The sequence below is a fragment of the Euphorbia lathyris genome, chromosome 9 (genome assembly GCF_963576675.1).
Source record: "Euphorbia lathyris chromosome 9, ddEupLath1.1, whole genome shotgun sequence".
Taxonomy (NCBI): domain Eukaryota; kingdom Viridiplantae; phylum Streptophyta; class Magnoliopsida; order Malpighiales; family Euphorbiaceae; genus Euphorbia; species Euphorbia lathyris.
In genome coordinates this window covers 52,819,411-52,846,231 of record NC_088918.1, presented here as the reverse complement: position 1 = coordinate 52,846,231, position 26,821 = coordinate 52,819,411, and the positions used below count along the sequence as shown (strand labels likewise).

Here is a 26,821-nt window from a genome sequence, read left to right as displayed (position 1 = left end):
GCACAAGTGTATGTTGATGATATAATTTTTGGTGCTACTAACGAGACACTCTATAGAGAATTTAGCGAACAAATGCAAACAGAGTTTGAAATGTCCATGATGGGAGAACTTAGCTTTTTTCTTGGACTTCAAATTAAGCAAGGCAAGAATGGTATCTTTATTAGTCAAACCAAGTATGCCAAGGAGATATTGAAGAAGTATGACAGGACAAATTGTAAGACAATTGCCACACCTATGAGTACTGACACAGTGCTTTCAGTATATGAGTCTGGTAAGTCCGTAGATAGCAAATTATACAGAGGTATGATTGACTCCTTACTCTATCTTACTGCTAGCAGGCCAGATATTCAATTCTATGTGTACTATTGTGCTAGATATCAATCTAATCCTGAGAAATCTCACTACATAGCAGTGAAAAGAATCCTTAGGTATTTGCAAGGTTCTGTGTATGCAAGTCTATGGTATCCTAGGAACCCGCCTGTCTTATGGATAGGCGGGTCCTGAACTCGCCTATCTTATGGACAGGCGGGTCTTCGACCCGCCTAGGCATAAACGTTACGAATTCTGTCCCCTATTTCGGGGATAAAAATCATTTTTTTAATTGAACAAAAAATTCATATCTTTTTCCTTTGACGTGACGAGCAACCATGATTGTTGTTCGGGTTTGAAGTGACGGAAGAAATTAGAGATAGGATTTGAACTTTTTTTTGGAAAAAAAAAAGTAAGAAGGGCAAAAATATCTTTTAAGAGACGGTATTAAATAAAAAGTACAGTAAATAGCAATCCACTTTAAAATTGGAGGCAACCAATAAGATGTCCTTACATTAAAAAGTATAAATAAATGTTTTTCAATAAAAAAAATAATCATAATTGCTCTTTACCATTTTTGATGCTTAACACAATATAATAATTGCTGAATCATAACAATTAATACATATAAAATCCATCTGTAATTTTATGTGCATATTAACAATTAAATAATATAAAATAAAGCAAAAATTAAAATTAGTTATAGATTTATAATACAAATTACATACCTATAATCGGAACTTTCAAAATAAGAGAGTAATCCACACTTTGGCTTTTTCATTTGATAAAATGAAGAAAAAAGGATGAAAAAGAAAGATAATCTATCTTTCCTCTCTTTTGTGTGTTTCCATATGAAATTTGTTTGTCTTGCTCTTCAAGATTAGAGGTGTTTGGTAGTTATTTTTCATGCTTTGTCTTTTTACTTTAAAAGAGAGAATTTTAGGTGTTTGGTTAATCATCTGATATTTGCCTTTTATATCTGAAAAACAATTTTTTACAAAAGCAGAGAATTCCTGTTTTTTGGAAAAACGATTTTTTTCCAACAGCAAACATCAAACCGTAACAGCAAACAGCAACAACAAACCATAAGTACAAGATTTAAAATGTCTTTTCTTATTCTTTAACCATTGATATTTAACAATAACATGTATTTTTGTTTAATTTTGTTTATTGTTAACTTTTATTAAATGACAAGAATGAATAAAGACAAAAAAGTTAAAGTTATCTAGTAATGGTTCAATCTATGATGTAACCTCTACCATTACAAGGCACGTAGAGACAACTATATTGTTACAATCCATCTCTATCCCCTTCGATACAAACATACCCAAAGAGTCTCAGTGGTAGTTGGGAAGGAAAGGTTAAGCACGCAAAGGTACATGAATACCAAACGAGAGTGCTCTAAATCTCAATACTTGAGCTGAAATTTTATTAAATGAAAGTTGGATCGTATTGTATCAAGCAAAATTCAGAAACTATCAAAACATGGTTAATAAGGGGAAAAAAAAAAGTTTGATATGCTATGTGCAAGTACATGGCAATAAACACCTGGATTGTACTTTGTGATTTATTTTATTTTTTTGGAAGTAAAATCTAGAAAAAATCAGAGACTATTAAAACATGGTTAAGGAATACCTCAACTAGAAATAAGAACAAACATCTTATAGGCCACTAGTTAGGAAGCTTGAAGTTACCAATTACCAATTTGTAGCCAAAGAAATTATCAACAATATCATGCAAAACAACCAATACTTGATTACTATTTATTTAATACAAGTAAACAAAAGGGTTTGAAAGGCTAGAAATGGAGTGATTAAGGGCCGCACCCCACTAGAGGTTGGAGGGCTGCCAGAGGACGGCACCACCCATCATCAAGGGTGATATCGTCTGGCCTCCCCGTCCCCCAATTAGCTCCGTCCCTGCTTTTAAATTCTCCTGACACTAAAAGTTCTAATTCTTAGACAGTAATTTGGTCCTTTTTTTCTTTTTTGTTAGTAAAAGAAAATTTAGGGACTATTACATCCAGTTTTGAAGTTTAAAGCTGAGAATAAATAACATAATATTCACTAGCTTGGATATATACATTAGTATGTAATAACTAATCGGATAACAAATGTTACATATAATATTTTCATGTCGTAAAATATGACTTTAAGCATACAGCTAGACTAGTCATATATATAAACTTGGAATTTTCTTACATGGCTGCTTAGTGCTTACTGTATGTATATAGCTGGGTATCTAGAAAAGCCAGTACTTTTTTCTTGTTACTCTGGACGGCACATCTATAAGTAGATAAAACCAAGTATTATTAACTCACAATCAAATAATTACAGCAAAATCAACACAACTGATTATCCATTACCTCCACTTCCATAAAGTGAATTATAATGCACTTCACTCCAAAAGCTCAGCCAAATCTCTATTCACAAACAAACAAACAACCCAGTCAATATCCAGATATATTTCATTTTTTCCTTCTTTAAACATCATTTCATTTTCTTCCTAATTAATACATATGTTTAAAAATGTGTGTACCTCTTGTAGGATTCTTATCACGTGGAATAATCTCAATATAGCACGTGTCACGGAATGATGTAACCAAACAAATTTTGGCTGCATACTGAAAAATGTAGCTTTACAAAGGTCAGAGGTTGACTAAATAACAGCTGGAAAAGACATTATATTAAATAATATTACATTATTCCAAAAATGAATTGCATAAGTTTAAGATGAACATTCTAGTTCAACTTTCCAGCATTCTGATTCTCAAACGTTGTTAAATATAAATTCCCTTGTTTATGAATTGTAGAGTGTACATATACATTGACCGGAAGAGCAGTGGTTCAACACAGATGTAATAAATAATACAATTTACATAAGGTAAGTGACATTATAAAAGGCTTTCAGGGTTCATTTGGGTGAAATTTCCGGTTAAGCTTCATATGTAACTGATGTCTTGATGCTTTCTACACATTTGAATTACTGGATCTAATCAAATTACACTTGCAAACAAATTTAACTACAATCATGTGTTGTTTATGTAGATCACCTCAATAAGAGAGAGAGAGAATATGAGATGAGATGAGGTGAGAAGATTAAAATTGCACTTACTCGATCTGCTGCTGCTTGTAAAGTAACATGGTCCCCCCATTCGCCTGATCTAGAAAAGTACAGCGGGTTCATTCATAAGATGAATTAGCATTAAGTGGCAATCATGAAAACATGCTGTCGTTTTTGTATGAAGAAAGTTAATAGAATTCTAACTTTTTCATTTTCTTCAGGTAGCTTTTGTACTTCATCGGCACATAGCCTTCATATAACTTTCTGAAATGCTTTAGCTGAAAAAGGACAATAGAAATATATATATTAAAAAATGACGAAAGTGGAATAATATAAAAATATCCTAAAATCAACTCCTTTTGTAAAAGAATGATATTTATAAGTAATAACCAATAGAAATGCATATCCACACAATTCTTTGTACATGTTATACTATAGGATTTAAAGATCCCCTAAAACTATATATCATCTCATAAATGAAAGGGAGAAAAATCTCTTTCACAGTTTTAACATTGATGGATAAATAAAATTGAAATATGGAAAATTGATTAAGATAACTCAAATCTCTATAGTGCCCATAGTTGTTAAAGGCGCAAGACGCACTAAGGCGCCAAGGGATCCTGGAGCCTAGGCTCAAGGCGCAAGGTGAGGCGCGCGCCTTAGAACACGAGGCACATAAAGTAAAATAAAAATTTATACTCTTTTACTAGTAAAGCATGCCAAACCCCCTTTTTCATCCATGTTTTATTTCTGCAAGATATTCAAGTTTGAGTATAATCACATGCAATGGCTATTACTTTTCATTAAAAATCCTTGCATTTTATGTTTGTTGAATTGTAAAATTCAGAAAAGTAAGCACTACAGTGGCGAAGGTATCATTTGGCACGAAAGACATGAAAATACAGCCAATGCAGAACACATGAAACAAGCAAATATAGAAGAATGAAGCTACAGGAAAGAACAAAGTAAAACACAAAATTCAAACTAAAAAGTTGTAAAGCCCAGACTTAAGAATTAAATTCCTCAGCTGCTCAGTAATTCAAGTATCAATTCTCTTGTCGAGAATAGCAAATCTAATGAATATTTATGGGCTAATATAACTATTTCAACTACTAGTAGGATTAAGAACCCCGGATTAATAAAAAATGAATTGAATAGAAAGAACATAACCTTTTAACGTGTCCTTGTAACAATAGAAACCATACCTAATGATAAACTGAAAGTTCCTAAATAGATGGTAAATCTAAACTTCCTAAACAGAACTCTACATAAAAATCTCACCAAATTCTTGTTCCAGAAGTAAAGATTAGATAAAAATAATTTTGAAATCTAGTTTTCTTTGACAGCATCAGAAAGAATAAATTTCATCTTGTAAGGAAAAGTGGAAAGATAACCATCCTAACTTGGTAGAAAACACAAGTATTGGCATAACTAAGAATATAGGCACGAGAGAAATGACAGAGGAAGCTCCAGAAGACCAAGAGACTAGACATTTGATCAAAAAAAAAAAAAAGAAACAAGACAACATGCATAGTCGAAAGAGAGAGATGAGAGAGAAAGGTCCGACAATGCAATTGTTGTTGCAAAAAAAAAAAAAACATCATTTAGATCATCCAGCAAAAAAAAAAACATCTACCACAACTTTCAGAGCATCCAGCAAAACAAAATATTTACTACATCAACCCTGTAGGGAACAGAAAAATTGTTATAATTACCAACACTAGCAGTATCCTTTTTCTTCCCTATACTATTTCTTCAGTAATTTTGAAAGATCGGATAATGATGAGTAACAGCTGTTTTGGCTTATGTTCTGTTCTTTTGCCTCCTCGTCGATACTATTTTGAGATTGAAGTATCCACAACATCTAATAATGCATAATATAATGGATTTTTTGACTGATGATCTATGAAGCATGGAAATGGCAAAATAAAAGAGTTTCCGAGCCGTGTCAGAGACGGAAACGCAAAGAAAATGGTGTGGGGCGCACCGGATCCGTTTCAGTAATTTTAGAAACTTAGACACGCGTATCTGTTTTGGAAAAGCGTTTTTTTCTCGACCCTTAAAGTCTTTCTAATCTATAATTCTTCCCAATTCAACAATACAATATTCCTATTCTACTAAAACTTTGAGTCTTTCTAATCTATAAATAAACAAGAAATTAGAATCCTTCGCAACACAAATTGATTCAACTTTCACTTAAAACAAAAACCTCAAAAAGGCATCATGCAAGCTATGAATGAATAAGTGACGCCTTACTAAAAGACTGATCAACTAAATATCAACTTATAGTTTTAATAAAAAGAAATATAGGTTTTGGATACATAAGAAGATATTGTAGAAACTATACCTGCTTGATTATTTGCCTCCTTATGTGTTTGTGATAATCTGGATTGCGAAACAACTGGTCTGCTAATGCTCGAAACTGTCAACAAGCCAAATAATAGTATCAGTCTCTACCGTATTAGGTTAACATAAGAGAAGTTCAAACAATTGTTTAAATGTGAATGGTAGCAATATCTGCAGAACTATATTAAAAAAAAATAAAAATATATCAGCATATGGAGAATGAAATCCATAAGATTATGAAAAATTAAAAAGCTATATATAGTTGTTAGAATCGTACGAGTCGCGAGTCGACTCGTACAATTCGATTCGATTCATAAAGAGTTCGAGTCGTATCTATGGTATGACTCGGAAGCCTCACGAGTTGAATCTCGATTTAACAACTATGGCTATATAATAGCAGAAATTGGAGATTTCACTCACCTGGCAATTCCCATCACCCTCAATTTGCAGTTCTGCTAAACCATATGTTGCTAATCTGCAGCAAGCAACAAAATAATAAGATTAGGACAAAGAGGGAAAATTTGTGTCATTTATAAGACAGAATATTGGAGGTCAGAAGTAATTTCATTCTATTGAATATTCATTGTCTGTCAGTAGTCCAGAATACATGTTTCTGGTGAACACACCAATAAAAAATGTACCGTGCATGGATCATAACATGCAAAACTTTTCACAGAAAATTCTACACGTGAAATTGTTTTAAGGATGCGCTAAGAAAAATGAACCTCAGTAAACTCAAATGGTAACACAAAAAGAAAAAAGAAAATGAAAAGAAAAAAAAAAAACAAAAGCAACATGTCTAGTAGTAAGTAAAGTACAACGATCAAAAGTTTATTAGAAACAAACTCAAGATAACTTCTGCAACTAACATAAGTTAAATAATGACAAGAGTCACTTGGAAACAGCATATAAGCTTCTGGTAAATAACAACCTTTCAGAAAGCGGCCCATGGTCTAAGGTTGCATCATTCACATCGGGTATCTCTCCATTGATCCGTGGAGTGTGCTGCCAGCATAGTAAATCTCACTTATACATCTAATAATTCACAAAAATGCAAAACAATTTAAGGATAATAGCTATATATCAGAGACGACTTAGATCTCATTGTTTACTCCAATAGTTTAGCAAAAGAATGTCGTAAACAGAACTTCACAGCGAGTATGTAGAAGCAGCTATCAGATATTCTGTAAAACTGCAAAACAATTTTGGGCAACACTGGTTCCCCCCAACCCACTTTCACCATATAAAACAAAAGTAGAACAAATCCTTAATACTATAACAAGGAACTGCAGGACATCCACTGGTATAACACGGAAACTTTCCCATTTATATAATTAATTCATATATTGTTTCTTGGGCTTATTCTGGTACATAACATTGTCTATGTTTACTTTCTAATTTGATCTAAGACTATCCCTGGTAATAGAAATGACATGTCTTCGTTCATGTAGGCAAGCGAAACATAATACCATGTAGATATTGTTAGATGTTATCAACTAACTTGCCAGCTACATACATGACAAGTAGTTAGGCAGGAAAAAGTTTGTTAGTAGTCTGTTATTCTCTTTCCTAGTGGTTACACTCTACTGTTGATTACTGATATTCATCTACTACTATATAAGGAGCTAAGATGTAAACAATTACAATCAAGAGATAATAAAAGAGAATTTTGTTATCTTTATCTTACCAGATTCATAGATATACTGTATACATACCTATGTCTTTAAGATTTTCGTTAATCAGATATTTGAAAGAATTAAAGAGAATAAAATTACTTAAATGCAAAAGCCTTTTTGCACACACGCATAATAAAGAAAAAAGAGCTATAATAGACATGAAAAGGGAATTACTGGTATGGAATCCAAATGAGATAGCCTCTTTCCAAGCCTTCTATCAACATGAGAATTTTCATCTTCTGCTAACATGGTTGCAATGATTTGGTCATCCTCTGTATCAGGGACACTACTATTCAAACTCGAGCTGGAGCTTAGACTTGCATTGCTACAGCTTTCAGTCATACTATATCAACAATGATAAATAGAACTATTCTTCTGATCCTACAAAACATAAAAATCCCTTCTGCCATCAGATTGATAGGCTAATCTGCTCGGCAGATTAAATTGAAAAATTCTCTAGCACAGTGTCACTGGATAGAAAATGCATAGCAACTGATTAATATGAACTTGTAATTGTTTCAGGCATGGTGTTTGAAATATAGATTATCGAAGTAGCCACAAATTCTATAGAGAAAATAAGATCTGCCAATCACAAATAGTTTAATCAATTTAATCTACAGAAATAACAAGCAACTATGGTTTTCCTAATTTCCTTGGATTTTCGGGAACTATAATCAAAGAACAGGAAAGTCAAACAAAGAAATCAAAACACGTAATTCAGCAGCAATATTGAAGTTAAGAACAACAAAAGAAAACTCACAATTGATACAAGAGAAGGAGAGACGAAAGGAAACAATCGAAGAAGCGAAGTAGATAGCAAAGAGAGAGAGAGAGAGAGAGAGAGAGAGAGAGAGAGAGAGACGTATAAAGAAGAAAACCCAAATGAAAATGGGAAAGGAAGGGAAACCTGAGGAAAGCTTTCCTTAACGGAGAGGTGTTGATATCGGAAATGATTGAAGAGTAAAAGTCTTAGTTTGAAGGTTATTCTCCCTTCTGGACAAGTAAAATCCAACACAGGCGCACACCATGTCAATAATGTTCAACTACAAGTTAACTATTCGTATCTTCCTCCATGTGAAATGCGCTGCGCCTGCCTATATTAATATTAATAAATGTTTTTTTCTTTTTAAAGAAAATTTGGGATATGCTACAATTTTATCTTCTTTATTCTACCCCGTCAAAACCCCTCTCTTCCTTTCCATTTTACTGTCTTAGTCGCCTTTTCCCTTTCATTCTCTCTTCACTCCGAATCAACCTCTCCTTCTTCACGATGAACCTTACTTCTCTCCGCCTCGACTCTAACCCTATCACTTCCTCCAACTGGTCCCAAGGCGCCGCCCCTCTCCGTTCACTTCGTCCTCCTCGAAACTTTGTAATATGTTCCGTCAAATCTCCCTCCTCACCGTCTTTGACCGTGGCCGAGTCTTCCACCTCTGACTCACTCACTCGAATCCACTCACTGAGTCAAGTCTCGGGCGTTTTAGGTACCCAATGGGGCGATGAAGGTAAAGGAAAACTCGTCGACATCTTGGCTGAACACTTCGACATCGTCGCTCGTTGCCAGGTAATTAAATGAATTTAGTGGTAATTTTCACTTTCTTCAGAGTTTAGAAGTTAATGGAGGTGAGAGTTAATGGAGTTAATGGAAAGGGAAGGGAAGTGATGGAAAGGAAAGTTAACAAATAACTTTGTTTGAGAGTTTATAGGATGTAACTGCGGCTAAATGTTTAACCTTGTTTGTTTGGGAGGGGAAGGAAGGTTAAATTTACTGAGGCTAAATGTTTAACCTTGTTTGTTTGGAAAGGAAAGTTAGTTAACAAATAACTTTATTTGGGAGTTTATAGGATGTAACTGAGGCTAAATGTTTAACCTTGTTTGTTTGAAGGTTAAATTTACTCCGCAGAAACAAGAAATTTTAAAAAGGTTTACGTAACTCCATTTACTCTCAAAAAATAACCTCCATTTACTCTTAAAAAATAACTCCCAAACAAAGTTAATTTAATACTTAACCTTCCGTTACTTCCATTTACTCCCACTAACCTCCTCCCAAACAAGGGCTTAGGGTTGAAACTGAAATGTTATTTGATGATAGGGTGGAGCTAATGCTGGTCACACAATTTACAATTCAGAGGGGAAAAAATTTGCCCTTCATCTTGTTCCTTCTGGTATACTGAATGAGGACACTCTCTGTGTTATTGGTAATGGAGTCGTAGTTCATTTGCCTGGTTTGTTTAAGGAAATTGAGGGTTTAGAAGTTAATGGTGTCAATTGCAATGGAAGGATTTTGGTCTCCGATCGTGCTCACCTGCTATTTGATTTTCATCAAGAAGTAGATGGGCTTAGAGAAGCTGAGCTTGCTGAATCATTTATTGGCACTACTAAAAGGGGGATTGGACCTGCTTACTCCAGCAAGGCAATCCGCAATGGTATGAGAGTGTGTGACTTGAGGCACATGGACATATTCCCTCAGAAGCTTGACCTTTTGTTATCAGATGCAGCTTCAAGATTCAGAGGTTTTAACTATACCCCGGAAATGCTGAGGGATGAAGTTGAAAAATACAAGAGGTTTGCAGAGAGGTTGGAACCCTTCATTGCTGATACTGTGCATGTAATGAATGATTCTATTGCACAGAAAAAGAAGATTTTGGTTGAAGGCGGACAAGCAACCATGTTGGACATTGATTTTGGGACTTATCCTTTCGTGACTTCGTCTAGCCCAACTGCTGGTGGGATCTGCACTGGTCTTGGTATTGCTCCTCGAGTTGTTGGTGATCTCATTGGAGTGGTTAGTTGATATTTTCTTACTTAATCATCTTCTTTCTCCTAGTCTGAATATTTCTTCCTTTTTGCTAACTTTAGATTCCTAATTATGCCAAAATAACTAGCATTGCAATGGAAATTTTCTGAAGATACTTGTGTTGTTTGGTTCTTTATAAGTGATGCAGTATAATAGAATTCAATATTTTGGTGCGGAAGCAATCTCTGCTTTTCTGCTATTTCTATGAAGCCGTAATAGTTTTTTTTTTTTATATCTGAAAGTGATGTAGAACTTGAGAGAGGAATTATTTAGTACCTATGTTGTACGGAAACAGACAGTGAGAAATGTTATTTCTAAAAAACATAAGAAATAGAAAATGTGGTGAAACCTATAAATATTAAAAAATATAGGGATCTATTTATAAATATTAGAAGTATTATAATAATAAAAATGGTATTTATACTCAACAGATGATTACAATAATGAGCAGAAAATTGAAATAATTAGAAATTATGGAATAAAAATTATCATGAATTAATAAGTTCTAGCTAAAAAGGAAGTTTCAATTAGCTAGAATCAGAGTTGCAATTGGAATTGGATTGTGTTTGGTAGCGGAAACGGTTTCTAAACCAAAAACATGTTGGTTTCTGGGAGTTTCCGTTTCTGAACAGGACAAGAAATGCGAAAATGCTACTAAAGAGGAGTTTCCGTGCAACATAGATTGTATTCATATTTTGGTGCTGAAACAATCTGTGTTGTTCTGCTATTTCTATGAAGCCGCAATAGTTCGTTTTTGTTGAAATGCTTCTTTTTTAGCTGAAAATGATGTAGAACTTGAGAGAGGAATGATTTGTGCTTGTTTTAAGTTTCTTTGAACCAGAAATTAAATGGATAATGGGCTTTATAGTGCTTGTTTGACTTTATCAATGTAACTTTGCAACAGGTGAAAGCTTATACTACAAGAGTTGGTTCTGGTCCTTTCCCTACAGAGATATTGGGTCAAGGAGGTGATCTACTTAGGTTCGCTGGGCAGGAGTTCGGAACAACCACTGGTCGTCCTCGAAGATGTGGTTGGCTTGATATAGTTGCCCTTAAGTACTGCTGTCAGATTAATGGTTTTTCGTCATTGAATCTCACCAAACTTGATGTTTTGTCGGATCTTCCTGAAATTCAATTGGGGGTTGCGTATAAACAAAGTGACGGTACACCAATTAAATCGTTCCCTGCTGATCTCCGTGTACTCGAACAATTGAAGGTATGATGCTTCTCAATTTTCATGAATTGAACTAGTTGTTTGATATCAAAATTGAATGTAAGTTTGTCTTCTCATAGGTCGAAATAGTAGTTGTTTGTATTGGCTGTCAGTGTTGTATCTTTTTAGTGTAATTGATCTGATTTGAATGGAATTAGGTTGAATATGAAGTATTACCTGGATGGAAGAGCGATATTTCATCAATTAGGAAGTACTCAGACCTCCCGGTGGCTGCGAGACAATATGTAGAGAGGATAGAAGAAGTTGTGGGCGTTCCGATCAATTACATCGGTGTTGGACCTGGACGTGATGCACTCATATACAAGTAAATTGACAATTATCCTGTTGGCATTTTTGGAGTTGGAGAGAATAATAAGGTATTCTTAATTAATTGAGTTGAATTTGATGTCATTTGGCATCTGGATTATGTAGGTTAGAAATCAGTAGAATGTATGTGTACGGTAGAAGAGAAAGTTTCAGGTCATTTTGATAATCAATGTTTGCGGTCAATGGCGGGCGAGTAGGAGGCACTCTCCCAGTTTTCGCCTGTTTTCACAGTGTATTAGTGATATTGTAGGCAATATGCCTTTTTCTCAGACATTAACTAATTTATTGTAGGATCGTTTGGCAGCTGCTGGGCATGGGGGGATGTTAGGTGTTTCTACCCTTTCCGTTCCTCCTTCTTTTCTGTTACCTTCTCTTCTTGAGGATAGGATTGGGGTCAGTCTTCCTAGACTGATCCCGGGTTAGGTTTTTGTTTGTTTGTTTTTTTTTCTTCCCTTCTTACCAAAAAAAAAAAAAAAAACTAATTTATTGTAGGCAATATGCCTTTTTCTCAGGCATTCTCCCAGTTTAACAGGTAATCAGTAGTTCTTCCATAAACACACAAGAAAGAAAAGAGATGATTACAAAACAGAATTATTGTACTCCTGAAAGAGGCAATATGGAAATAAGGTAATAACCTATAGATCATTTTGAACTATTGAAAGTAACTGAAAACTTACTATTGCTTATCCATCCGTCGTAATTTTAGACTTATGGAGTCACTGAAGACTTTATCTTCCTTAGTTTTCTCATTGGTTGTTTTTCCTTCAACACTATTAACTGCACAAACAGGCTTCTCTAACAAATCATTACTTTGTTGCCCTGAATTCCTCCTTCACCTTCTCTTTCATTTATGAGAATCTCATCATCTCTGCATTGTCGGTTGGCAATGGTGATTTTAGGGTCAAAAGAACCATGGTCTTGTCTGTCAAGTCCCCTCACGGACAGATTATCTGTTGCCATCCCTTCACTTTCCTTTTCTGCAGAAGAAATAGGACTCATCCCATGAGTTATATCTGGTTCTTCTTCTCTTTGCATTAAATTTGCGTCAGCACATGATATAATAGGCTCTTCAAATTTTTTTTCCACTTTTCTTTTCTCAAGTTCGTTGTTATATTGCCTTCCATTTGTTTCATCAGATTCTTCCACTCCCAATTTCTGTTTTTCATTGTCATGTTTTTTTGCCAAGTGATCTCCCACGATCTTTATGAATAAATCGAGCTAGTTCCTTCTTTGCTGAAGCAGCTCTTGCTTTAGCCTCCATATATTTGGATATAGCATTACAAATATGTACAGAATGGGCAGTAAAAGTTTCCCTTCTTATCAAACCTTGCTGAGCAACCTAAGCACCTCTCATGAACCGCCATAGAACAATCAACAGCATTACAAACCAACAACTGGTCATCTTTGCTACATTTCACACAAAGACTTAGTTTTGTATAGTTAGAAAGGGAAACATGGCTTAATGTGCAGTGAGAGCTCAGGAATTGACTTCTCTCCATGGCAACATCAACCTTCTCATGATGATATTCATCTCCATCACTTGATGTGTCCCTCATAAAGACATTCAGCACCATATTCAGAATTTTCAACACTGATCTCTCTAGGGACTCCACTCGAGGAAACATCAATTGGTGATTTTTGTTGATTGCCACAATTACTGTTATCTCTGCTATCATCAACATATACTTTTTGCAGTGTTCTCCCAGAGGATGTACCCTTTCTAATTTCTTCCTCATTGGCTTCACCTGCCCTGATATCTTGGCAGGGTCCATCTCCAAATGTATGTTGTGGCATTTTGGTGGCATCATCAGCATTTTCACATTGATTATGCTCAATTTCATAGATAGCCTCGGCATTAGCATTTCTTGCAATCCTATCTGCAGCAACAAACTTTTCATGACCATTCTCTGAAGACATGCATTCGCCTAAACCTTCTATTTGAGATGCTCTTTCAGCATGCAGTTGCTCTCTAGTTTCATTCATCCTTTTGGAAGATTCTTCTACAAACTCATCAAATTGCGGACTTAAAGTAAGTTCTGCAGCTTCATTATCACTTGAAACATTGCACTTAAACCTCTTCACTTTTAAATGGAAATCACCATCACCTACATGACCTTGGTCTTTTGGATAATCAGCTTGATTTTCACTGTGCACAACATTTCCATTCCTTTTCATGGGTAACAAATTCTGATGATGAGAATCGCAGCTCATGATTAAAATTTTCAATTGTTAAGATGGAAGAGGAACTCAGAAGGAAGACAAGGCGCCTAACATTCATTTATAAGAGCGAAAAGCTAACTACCAGTGCAGGTTTAACTTACTTTACAGAGGAATTAATTGCAAGATATGTATGGCTCTTAAACTTTATACATCAACTCAAAGAATGTCAACGCTTTATTTCTTTATCCAAACTTTTCTGAAATCGTCGTAAGTTAGTTGAAAACTTTAGTTGCTGTAATGGAATTGAAACTTGGAAATTCAGTGTTTAGTCAAATTTCCAATTATGGGCACAAAGAATGGAGATATCACATATGCCACATGAAAATCAAATAAGTTTGCTACAAGCGTAGTCCACTATTAAGAAACTAAGATAGTGTTTGGTTGAATCAAAAAGCATCATGGAATGGGAATGTAATTAAATTATTCCCATTTAGAGTGTTTGATTAACCAAATTTAATCAGGGAATGAGAATGTGATTTCCTTAAACTAGGAATAATTCATTCCCTCCCTAATAGAGGTTAATCAAAAATTGATTCCCTTTGGAATCAAATAGGAAACAGTTATTTTTTTCTTTCATCACACTTCCAGGATGTACTTTCATGATGTACTTTGTGCTCAATTTGTTTTAATTTTTTAATTTTTTTAATTCATTTCCTTTTACATGTTTTATTACGTTTTTTTATATATTATTTTATTTCTATTTGCTATTTGATCATATGAATATGAATGAAAATTTATATTAATATATTGTAAAGGATACTTTTATTATTAATATACTTTTTAGTATTTTGTATATTAGAAATTAATTTGTTAATTATTAATAATTTATTTTTATTTACATGTCAAATATATGAATATATAGTTAATTTTAATTTTATCGCGTTGTGATTCCGATTCCAAAATTTGAACCAAACATTCGTAAAAATGATTGAATTCCGATTCCAGATTAAACCAAACAAAAGAAATAAATAAGCATTCCGATTCTGATTCCGTAGCATTCCGATTCCGATTCCGATTCCGAAGTTTGAACCAAACACCCCCTAAAGCAAATTGCTAAGAAAAATGAACTTCAAAACCTTTGAAATTGACAATCCTGCCTTGCATACAGTGATACACAATACCATAAAGATTATATGGCCTTTTCTATCAATTCCATGAAATAATACACCCCTTTTTAACTTCTAGATGATTAATTACTCGTTCACTGCTTCAAAAATTCATGCCATATTAACTTACTACAAAATACAAAGTTGCTCCACAAATTCTTCAATAACTAGATGAGTATTTTGAGGTTATCCTCTTAAGGGCTCTCCCGTATTCGGTAAGATATTAATATGAAGTGGATCTTTAACTATCAGCTTGAGCTTTTAGTTCAATTGATTCCATGACATGGTATCAGAGATAGTGTGACCAAGTGGTCCAGGGTTCGATTCGTGCACAGCTTACAGACATCCATACACCCAACCAAGGAATATCATCTTCACAAGTCATCACCCCTCAAACCTACCAGGTCAACAGAAACCCTGCTACCTATGGGGATCACCAGGAGAGGGGAACTAGGCAGTGGGCCACCATGATCAGTTAATGGTGACCCTGCAACTACCAACAAGGCAGCCTATTTCAACAAGTTGCTGCCAAAATGTGACCTGCCTTCTTTTGATGGCACAGATGTAGATCTGTGGATCAGCAAGTGTCACAAATATTTTCAGCTATTTGAAGTAGCCCAGGAGAAGAAGGTGGAGCTTGCAGGCTTGTATTTACAAGGCAAGGCTGAACGTTGGTACAGAAATTGGATTCCCACCAATCCATTAGTTTCATGGGATGGTTTTATTGAAGAAGTAGAAAAGAGATTCAGGGAGACTGAGGTTGATGACATAGTGCAACAGATTGAGCAACTCAAGCAAGAAACAACTGTAGCTGCCTACCAAGATCAATTTGAAATGATCAAACTTAAGATGGAGAAGGTACATCCTACCATCACTGAATCCTACTATGTTTCTAGTTTCATAACAGGATTGAAACCTGAAATTCGGTCATCTGTAAGAAAGTCAGAACCTACTTGCCTCTATACAGCCATTAAACTTGCTAAATACCAAGAAACCCATCTCAAGGATCTTATGGATGCTTTTAAACCAAAACCAACATTTCAATCACCCCTCACCCCTAAACCCTGGTTAGCTAATAACCATTCAAACACTAAATATACACCTCACCCATCAAGCCTGAACCCTTCCTCATCTAAGCCACCAGATCCCAAACTTCCACCAAGCACCACCACTCTAAAACGAACTCCTGGAGCCTGTTACAAGTGTGGGGAAAAGTACTTCCCTGGCCACCAGTGCACCTTGAAGAAATTGAATGCCATAAATGCAGAGGATATACCTGAGGAAGAGATGGAGGGTGACTTTCTGGAGAAACCAGAAGAAGGGAAAGAGACAAAGGACCAAGAGCAAATAATCTTGTCTATAAATGCTTTAGATTGGGGCATTTCGAATGACACCTTGAAGTTGAAGGGCACCTTGCAGCAAAAACCAATCATGGTGTTGATTGATAGTGGCAGCACTCACAACTTTTTGGACCAGAAGTTAGCAAAAGAGGCTAAGCTGCCATTAATGAAGGTTGCACCTGCAGCTGTGTCAGTAGTAGATGGGAGGCAATTGATGGTGCACCAAAAATGCAATAGCTGCCAATGGACCATGAATCACAACAGGTTCTCTTTTAACCTCAGAATATTAGATTTGGATGATTATGACATGATTTTGGGTGTTGATTGGATGAGAAAATACTCTCCTATAACATTTGATTTTGATGAAAACAAGCTGCTTCTTATGAAAGGTAACAAGCAGATTGAGCTTAAGGGAATTTCCGAAAAGAGCACCCTAAAGCTAATATCTCTTAAATCTGTTAATAAACTAGTTGCTAAGGGGTGGAAGGGAATATCCTCTAGTTTGTTTATCATCTCTGTTAGGGAGATTGACTCTCAGCACATTACCCAAGTAAACACTATTGAATCCTTACCAACAGAACTGCCTAGCTCTCCTCCACAATTCATACCCCTAATTTCCAAATATCAACACCTCGTCCAAACACCAACAACCTTGCCACCTAAAAGAACCCATGACCATGCCATCATATTAAAAAACTCTACTGACCCTATCAATGTCAGGCCTTATCGATATTCTCATCATCAAAAGAATGAGATTGAGAAACTTGTTGGGGAGATGTTGGCTACATGTGTCATTCAACCAAGCCAATGCCCCAATGCCTCCCCAATGCTGTTAGTTAAAAAGAAGGAGGGCACCTAGCGATTTTGTGTTGATTATAGGGAATTAAATAAGGTCACTATCAAGAACAAGTTCCCTGTACCTGTTATACAAGAACTGATTGATGAATTAAAAGGAGCATGGGTGTTTACTAAGATTGATCTTCGGTCAGGGTATCATCAAATAAGCATGAAGGCCCGTGATGTGCAAAAAGCTGCATTTCGTACCCATTAAGGTGCATGTGCTTCCTCACTCCGAAGAAATGGGCCTCCTGGCTCAGCCTGGTTGAATTCTGGTATAATACAACCTACCACAGCTCTATTAAAATGAGCCCCTTCCAAGCCCTCTATGGTGTCAGTCCCCAACTTCCCATCTTACCTATCGCTATATCCTCAGTTGCAGTTGTAGAAGACCTTTTAACTCAGAGGGAGACTATGAGTAAACTCTTAAGAGATTGCTTGGCAAAATCTCAAAACCGAATGAAGCAATATGCGGATAAGAAAAGGTCAGACAAGGAATTTAAGGTGGGAGATACAGTTTTCTTGAAGTTGCAACCATATCGGCAAACAACAGTTGCCTCCAAGCCATTTCTCAAGTTTTCTGCTCGTTACTATGGCCCTTTTGTTATATTAGAACACATTGGCAAGGTTGCCTACAAACTGCAGTTGCCCTCTACTTGCAGAATTCACTATGTCTTTCATGTGTCCCTTCTCAAGAAGCAACTTAAGCCTTCTGCTACAGCCTTGTCTACTCTTCCTCCTCTATTGGATGGTGAATGGGTTATTACTCCTCACAAGGTTCTTAATACTAAGACAGTTTTAGTGGATGATCAACCAACTCAGCAGCTACTTATCCGATGGACTGGCATGTCTGCCATTGATGCAACTTGGGAACTTGAGTCCACAATTCGCTATCAATTTCCGGAGTTTTATCATTCTTGGGGACAAGAATGCGCTAAAGGGGTGGTATTATCACATACTCTAGAAGGAATAAGAGTTGAGGGACTGATTTGAATAATTGACAATCAGTTAATTATCTGTTAGTTTGTTAATTATTTGCTGAAATGTCATTCCTTTATAGCTGTTAGGAATTCATAGCTGGAAAAGAAATATTTCTTTTTTGACGATCATGTTCATAATTTCATTTTGAAAATTTAGGTTTTCTTTCTACTTCTTGCTAGTTAGTAACTATTTTGAAATTTTAACACACTTTTTTATTTCCTATTTAAAAAGGTAAAAAGCAGTTCTAAAAAATAAAACCAAACCGAAACTTAAAGTAAATATAGATACCCAACTCATGTAACCAACCCTAGGGCATGCAATTTCTTTTTCAGGCTCAATTGTTGTCCTCGGTACCATAGCCTGAAATACTGTTGAGTGAATCAAAACATTTTTGAAACTATATATTTTGTTTTTTAAGTAAGGATTATGGATGGATAATTTCGTTCGGATTCCGTCTCTCATGCCAAACAAATTTATTACAGATTTTGAATAGAAATAACATTATTGACGGGTATATATTGCGATGGAAAATTTCGACCGAAATTCTAATTTTTATTTTTTTCTCCCGTGTCTTGTTGACTGCGATGGGTATAAATAGAAGCAAAAAGGGAAGACTGGCCTGAAAGGTATGCTGGAAAACACTAAGATCCTAGCCCATATGTTAGACCAGTACCCCTCACAATCAGCAGGACACGAGAGCTGCGACGAGGTCATGAGACATATCAGGGGCATTTAGGACTTTTCTCCATTAATCAAGGGTTGCCTATAAATTGAAAGACCATTTCCATTGTAAATGGGCATTACTATTCTCTTTCACCATTCTCTCTCTACAACTCTCACCAAAAACCATAAAATAATGTTCTTAAAATCTCAAATCATATCATAAAAACAAGTAAAGAACAGAACAAAAGGCAAACAATTTATTCTTTTTGAAGCTATAATAAGGTCCCATGTTTGGTTCTTACATTCAAAACTATCATATTTCTAGACAAATTCATGTGCTTCCTAATTAGTTTCATTGAAAAAGCATTACATTAAAAGAGTGTAGTCAACTCACTGTGAAAACATCTTATTACACACATTCACAAAGACAAGAAAATTAAAGCAACACTTAAACTAAGCACACTATCTACCATACGAATAAGAACATGAAAACAACCTATTATGACTATGACTATTTCCAAGTCTATATTCATAAGTATAAGATAAAGTCTGCTAGTACGAAACTCAAAACAATAATGCTGATGAAGTTGTGGTAACAGATTTAATGGAGCTAACACCTTACTTTTTTTAAAAAAAATTTGCGCAATGCGCTTACATTAAAGAAGAAAGAAAAATCCTCACCAGATCCGGATGTGATTCGAGAACCCATGACCTTCCAAGGCATAGGTAAGCTCTCAACCACTAATACAATGAGATAGACCAAAGTTTCACAAATGAAAGAAGTAATAAAAGGCAAGAAAAAATGGTATCTCATAGAGTTGTGATAGAAGAAATGGTACTTGAAAAGAGACTACCGACAGAGAGTCTGAGCTTAGTATTCAGCCGTAACTAAAGAGATGAAACTGAATAAAAAACATGAGGTCGTGCAATTCGAAGTCATTAGAAAATGCACGAGGTTAAAGACACTTATGCAAATGAATGGGAATGTTTTTCAGCCACTTCTCATTATTCCTAGGGAGTAATAAATGTATAGAAAGAAACCTCAAGGAATTTACAGTCATTTTTTATACGAAAAACAAAATTTTATAATCATCTAAGCACCAGCTGGATACGAAGGTCTACTTATCATATCCTCGGTTGAAGCAACTCAAAAATAGTTACATCTAAGTATTTCACTGAGAAACAACACTTCAATTCTACTTGCATTGTAAGTAGATTACCAAAATCATTAACTAATGGAAACTTTGAGATAGACTTCAACTGGCTGGAAAAAAGGAGGCATAAACAATGTGAAACGTTTTACAAACTTACGCAAAATAGGTTAATTACTTTAAGATAATTCAAAAGAAAAAAGGTTGCAGCCGTTTCTTAAATTATATAAGAATTTCATTTTGAGGTAAATTTTCCTTGCAAAATGAAATTGAACAAAAATTTGATCTTTATTCATATACCAGGTTTCCAAGTAAGCTTCTACAAATAAGCAAAATGGAATAGCAGAATCATATTCCATCAGACCAATTTGGTTGCCTCTAATTTGTAAAACAACTCAACTGAATAGTAAAACAAAATTTTAGTAAATAATAGATCCATTCAACAAACATCTAATTCTATAGAACAACAAACATGACTTCACTAACAATGTTATCTAAACAGAACTGACTTGCAAAAACATTTTAACATCCACAAATTTTTTCGCTTCCAATTCAGTTATGTTGGGGATTGTTGGAAAAATGGTATATAAATAACAATTTTAGATTGTTTATTTTTTTTTATCAACTTGAGGCTTAAATATATAATGGATAAATAAAGTTTAGAATAACTTAAGATACATTAATGTATTCTATGTTATGAGATCTTTTTAAGAGTATATTATAAGCTCAAAACGGACAGTGATGAATGAGAATTGATGCTCAAAATGAACCACATTGAATGACTTTGAAGAGAATAAGAGAAATCAAAGCTAAAGTAAGCTCCCCCATCCCACATAGGAAACAAGTGAGATTTTTCACTAGTTTATAAGTAAAAGGGTTTACAAGCCTTTAACCAATTAGTAGAGGAAAAACTCTCTCATGTGTTGAGAGGGGAAGGGGGCAGTAGTCGAAGCACTACTGAGTTAAGGGCGCATCCAATAGGCAATGCGAATGCCCCACCAAAATGGGAGAGGGGCTTTGGTCAACACACTTTTGTTTCAGCCCATTAATTTTTTATCTTCAATATTATTAATTTTTTAATTCATTTAAATTTCAACAAACAATTCCCTTTATAGAAAATTGAACCGTCTAATTTTGCATACTGAAAAAACGAAATTTTGAGTTTTACTCTCTGAAATTATTCTGCTTTTTTATATGTTCATACTGTTATATTTTTCCGATGATAACAATTTACACATGGTAAAAGTTTGCCTATATAGTCTGTTATATCGTGCACCTGCACGATGTGGGCAATGCGAATGTTGCACCGAAATGGGAGGAGGGGGCTTGGGTCAGCACACTTCTGTTTCATCCCATTAATTTTTATCCTCAATATTATATTTTTTTTAGTAGAATTAATTTCTATTTATTTGAATTAATTTTTTTAATTACTTTAAATTTCAAAATACAAGTCACTTCATCAACAATTGTCTCGTGAACAGTCGTATTTGTTTGAGTGATATTTATATCGAACTGTCAAATTTTGGATACTGAAAAAATAAAATTTCGAAAGTCACTTTCTGAAATTATTCTGTTTCTTCCATATTTCCTACTCTAATGATAACAATTTATACATGGAAAATATTTACTGTTACACCTTTGCATGTTAAATGTTTAATGAAGATGTTTTCACTAAAAAGAAAATTCCATTATTTACCTTTTCCTTTACAACACTTTGATGTATATTTTATCTGTTGTATATTTTCTCTCAAACCTTATAGACAGGTGCAATGAACCCAACCAATAAAAAAAAAAGAATCTACTTCATTGGAAGATGATTGGTATGAGGAAAGAAAGTGCATAATTATTATCATGTATAAAAAAGTGCATAGTAGAAATTCTCAAGATAGAAAGAAGTTGAATCAATTTACAATCCGTAACCCAAACATTGATTTTGAAGGTTATTAAGATGATGAAGGAAGGTATTGAGATTAGACATTGCTCTTAAAGTAGCTTCTTCTCCCATCATCTTGTCATATAACCTCATTAACCTCTTATCCATATCCTTATCATCCCTCACTTTCTTGAAGCTCTCTTGAATCTCTTTCTCAGCAAACCCATTAATCTTCACTCCAATCTTCCATTTCTCCACAATATAACCACAATTAACAAACTGATCACCGGCCACCGGGTAACATAACAGAGGCTTCCGGCATTGTACAGCCTCCAATGTTGAATTCCATCCACAATGAGTTAAATAACAGCCTACAGCATGGTGTTTAAGTATCTCCATTTGAGGTGCCCAACTTACTAGTTTCCCTTGATTTCTTACACTTTCTATGAATTTGAGCGGCAGCCCTTCTCGCCATGCCGGAGCAAGAACCCATATGAATGGTTGTTTCATGGCTTCAAGTGTAAGTGCTAGAGCTCTAACTTTAGCTTCTCCGATAGGGCTTACCCAACTCCCAAATGAGATGTATAGAACTGAGTTTGTCTTCTGTTTGTTTAACCAGTGTATGGAGGTGTTGTCTTCTTCCCAGAAGCTAGGGTTTTTTGTTATTGTGTTTTTAGTGTTTATAAGGGATCCAAGTTGGAAGAGGAGTGTATGTTTATTGGTAGAAGAGTGTTCTTGGAATGAATTGGTCAGAATCCATGGAAGATTTGCTGATCTATCCAAGGTTCTTCTCCAGAATTTGAATCTTGATTTTCTTGCTGATTGAGTTCCGATTAGCCATGGAAGATCTTTTGTAGATATTGATGGTTGGTTAGGTAGGATGCTTATTGGTCCTTCATGTTGAGGATTTCCTGCCATATGTGCCCATACTTCAGTAACATGTAATATTCTAATGTCAATATGACATACATATAATTAAATATGAAATATCTGCCATATGTGACTATACTTCTGTAATTAATTAAGATGTAATATTCTAATGCCAATAAAACTTATAAATCATTAAATATAGGACTGAATACATCATGAGTGACTCAAGTTAGATTTAAAAACAATGACTGATCTCAACTTTAAAAATGATATATTTCTACTTTTTACTTTTTATATTAAAAAAAGCATAAATCATATAAAGCTCCTGAATTTGTCACTTTTTGTCATTTTACCCCTTAACTTATGAGTTCTTTCAACTTTTTAAAAGTGGTATTAGCAACCCCCTCTTTTCATTATAAAAACAATCATGACATTTTCTCATTGCAAGCACCAAGATCATAATAAAAAGGTTGCGCACTACTAAAACAAGCTGCAAATGAGGTTAGTATAGATAGTACACAAGTTCTTTCGTAAAAATTGCATATAGCTTTAACTCCTTCTAAATCGTCTTTATATATGCATGTTGGTTTCAATACTTCCATTAACACTTCTAATGTTGGAACTTCATGTTGTTTCCGTTATAATGAAAAAAGAAGGTTGCTAATACCACTTTTAAATAGGTTGATGTGGGCAAATAGGTCGTCCCATAAGTTCATAGGGCAAAATGACCAAAATTGACAAGTTCAAGAAACTGCGTATGGTTTAAGACTAAAAAAAATTTTGGTTTTTCAAAAAAAAAAAAAAGGTGCTTTGCCATTTATTCATGAAAAGTATCTTTTTTATAAAAACATGAAATTCATGTTTTTTAAAAACAGTAAACAGCAACAATAAACGGTTGTTAAAAACAGATCTTTAACATGACATGATTAACCTCTTATTAATATATGACAACATAAGAAAAGATTTAGACACATTAAAGCACACAGTTTTAATCACATATCACTTTAATGAACTAGTAGATCATTGTAAACGAGTTTATATATATTAGACTCTAAACTTTTACAATAAACTGATTGTGACATTTAACTTTGGAGATGTTTCCTTAATCATTTGAATTTATTTAAAGTGATTCATTATAATCGTTTGAACTGTTTAAAGAGATATATAACTCTTTAAACTTATTTAAAGGGATATATATTCCAACTTAATTTATCATATAACAGTTAGAAACTAATAATATAACTTTAAACAAATTCAAAAAACTGTAATACACCTTTAAAATCGGAGAATTAATGAATATTTTAAGCCAAATTCCTTTTCTATTCATTTTTTTCTTCTATCCATCTCACCTTCTCTCTTCTCCTTTATTCTTCTCCTCCCTTGCCCTCTCTAGTACTGGGTTAAAGATTATCATATCATGTTGCAGGAAGTGTATATTTACTCTTAACATACGAAATAGTAAAATTTCACTTTTAACGGTTTTCACACAATATCAATTTTTTATCCTTAAGAACCCAATATAAAATTTGAACATATAAATTTACCGTTATTTAACAGTTACATCAAACATTTGAAATAATTCAAATATTAATTATGTCTAAAATATTTATAATTTTACTAGCATAGTTACAAAACTTACCAAAATGCCAAAACCAAGTTTGATGCATGAGTTAATCACAAAAAATTACCGAAAATATTTACTATGTTATTAACATAATTAAACAACTTGTCAAAATGTAAAAAAATACTTCAATATGTCGATAAACTTGTTTTAAAAATCCGATATATCAAATAATGGTCAAACTAGTTCGTTTAAATGTTTTGTTAAATAAAATAAAATTGATCCAGCAAAATTTTTACCATTTTATATTTGAAGAATAAATAACAAATTTATATCTAATCTCAAAGATTAATAATAAATATTAGTTGCAGATGATCCTACACGATTTACAAAATAATAGATTCAATTGAGATTAAAGAACAATCATATTATTAAAGCCAGCAACCAATTTGCTACTTGTATCCCCATACTTGTCCCACTACATTCCCTTTTACACCAAAGTTTATTAATATTTAATAACTCCAAGGTCGGCTCTCAATCATTTTTATAATTCAAATACTTATTAAATTTAAAAAACAAAAAATCAGTTGATTTGAAAATTGAGAGAACATCCACACCACACCGAGAAGGATTGGAGGAAATGAAACCAGCTCCATGTTCAACTCATTCTTACTCAATAACTCACATCTCTTGCTTTCAATTCTATCAAAATTGCTTTACAATAGCATAATTTAATAAATAGATTGTATATATTTTTTTGATAAAACAATAATAAGTGATTTTTAGATAAACATTAATTATATTTACCTAATATTTAAAAAAGATATATATCTAAATCTGATCTAAAAATATTGCCTATTTCGTTAATTCCTTGAATCTGTGTAAAAGTAATATAATTACCTCTTAAATTCAAGTGTCAGTAAATCCAAATGTATATCAAATTTAATGAAGTTATAAGCAAGTTTGTAGAACTAACAATGGTAAATAGTCGATTTTAACAAAGATTAACGAAACATTATGTAACTAAATTCAAGCAAGCAGCCAAAACAATCTTTTAAACAAGTTGAGTCGGCATTTAAAAAGATTCAAGTTGTTAATATTTAAATGAAACCTTAAATAAATGTGATCACATTGTTTTAATTTATTTTAATAGTTTGACATATGAATAATAAATTAATTAAAAAGGGATAGGTAGTTACCGGAATCAGAAATGAGCCCAGTAGTGATCATATCTGGAATGGCTAGAATCAAGTGATAAGTGGCAAGCATGGCAGGCCAGAATCCGGCAACAGGGACTCCGCAGCGGCGACCAACATCAATAGCCGAAGATGCTAACAAATCAACAATCATGCACGAAACCTCTCCATCTTCACAAAATTTACGAAGAAACGTTTCAAGGTGAGCCGGGAAGGTGTTTTCTAAAGTTTTTTCAATGGCGAAGAAATCACGAGACACTTGTTTTTCATTTGGAAGCTCATCTGGGATTGAAATGCAGAGAATATTGGCGGTAGGATCCATGGTTGATATGATCCGACGGTGAATGAATTGCGGAGTTATAATGACCGGCTCAAATCCAGAATTAAGCAAGATAAAAGCAAGCTTAACCATTGGATTAACATGACCCTGTGCTGGGTATGGAATTAGAATGATTTTTGGTCTTTTTATGAGCTTCTTCATATTTTAGTGGGTTATCTGGTTTTTAAATCATGAATTTATAGAGAGAAAGGGAAAGGACAATGTGGCTCAACTCTTGCTAAACCCACGTGTAACAATTTGTGTTCATATTTTTCTACAGCAATTAAATAAGTTAGATTCACGTAAAGTCAATCCCAATCAAACATTTATATCAAAATTAGTTCAACTATCTTTAAGGTTACGCCTAACTCTCAACTTTGTGTTTATTAACATTACTACCACTCAATTTTAAAATTTGATATAACACTCACTCAATTTTACTCTTTATCAACACTTAATTTGTATTAATAATCATTGAAGTTTGATATCTATTTTTAAAAGGTTACCAAACTCTATTTTATTTAAGTAATTAAACTTTAATTTTTTATCTTAGAAAAAAAATTATGACGTAAGATCCACATTAAGAATTGAATTTACGTATGACATAACGGCCATATGTCTTATATCAATGAGGTTGCTAGGACTTGAACCTTCGACCGTTTGATACAAAAGGTTCTGATATCATGTCATGGAACCAATTGAACTAAAAGCTTGAGATTATAGTTAATTAAGATCCAATCATATATCTTATATTAATTTTTAACATTACAAACATCCGACTGCTAAATCATGTGTGTAAGTAAACTCTTTCTTACGTGATTGTTATGTTATTATTTTAGAAACTTTTGTGTTTGAATTGCTCATAATGACTTAGTCAAATAAATAGGGAAATTCACTAACTTTATTGAGAGAAAATAAAGTTCAGTGAAATTTTTAAACCTTAAACCTAAAACTTTAATAACTATATTGATGC

At 34.0% G+C, this 26,821-nt stretch overlaps 3 protein-coding genes across 5 annotated transcripts; 1 reads left to right on the top strand and 2 right to left on the bottom strand.

Moving 5' to 3' along the window:
• Positions 1 to 2,357: 2,357 nt before the first annotated feature.
• Positions 2,358 to 8,440, bottom strand: LOC136206949 (OVARIAN TUMOR DOMAIN-containing deubiquitinating enzyme 11). Of its 2 annotated transcripts, none has more exons than XM_065998159.1 (10): positions 8,302 to 8,440; positions 7,569 to 7,775; positions 6,650 to 6,723; positions 6,139 to 6,193; positions 5,720 to 5,794; positions 3,577 to 3,650; positions 3,424 to 3,472; positions 2,848 to 2,932; positions 2,675 to 2,731; positions 2,358 to 2,594 (listed from the first exon to the last, which is right to left on the bottom strand). In XM_065998159.1, exons 2-10 carry the CDS (start codon positions 7,734 to 7,736, stop codon positions 2,551 to 2,553), a joined length of 681 nt encoding a protein of 226 aa, XP_065854231.1. In that variant the 5' UTR covers positions 7,737 to 7,775; positions 8,302 to 8,440; the 3' UTR covers positions 2,358 to 2,550. The 2 variants fall into 2 exon arrangements, with proteins under 2 accessions (XP_065854231.1, XP_065854232.1); XM_065998160.1 differs by lacking the exon at positions 8,302 to 8,440 and adding an exon at positions 8,155 to 8,295.
• Positions 8,441 to 8,538: 98 nt separating this feature from the next.
• On the top strand, positions 8,539 to 14,546 carry LOC136206948 (adenylosuccinate synthetase 2, chloroplastic-like). Of its 2 annotated transcripts, XM_065998158.1 has the most exons (5): positions 8,539 to 8,958; positions 9,487 to 10,179; positions 11,096 to 11,407; positions 11,563 to 11,781; positions 13,497 to 14,546. In XM_065998158.1, exons 1-4 carry the CDS (start codon positions 8,539 to 8,541, stop codon positions 11,731 to 11,733), a joined length of 1,596 nt encoding a protein of 531 aa, XP_065854230.1. In that variant the 3' UTR covers positions 11,734 to 11,781; positions 13,497 to 14,546. The 2 variants fall into 2 exon arrangements, with proteins under 2 accessions (XP_065854230.1, XP_065854228.1); XM_065998156.1 differs by lacking the exon at positions 13,497 to 14,546 and having other exon boundaries at positions 11,563 to 12,012.
• Positions 14,547 to 21,812: 7,266 nt separating this feature from the next.
• On the bottom strand, positions 21,813 to 26,035 carry LOC136207123 (UDP-glycosyltransferase 82A1). Its single transcript, XM_065998403.1, has 2 exons — positions 25,533 to 26,035; positions 21,813 to 22,813 (listed from the first exon to the last, which is right to left on the bottom strand). The coding sequence occupies exons 1-2, from the start codon at positions 26,008 to 26,010 to the stop codon at positions 21,936 to 21,938; spliced, it is 1,356 nt and encodes a 451-aa protein (XP_065854475.1). The 5' UTR covers positions 26,011 to 26,035; the 3' UTR covers positions 21,813 to 21,935.
• Between the last annotated feature and the right edge of the window lie 786 nt (positions 26,036 to 26,821).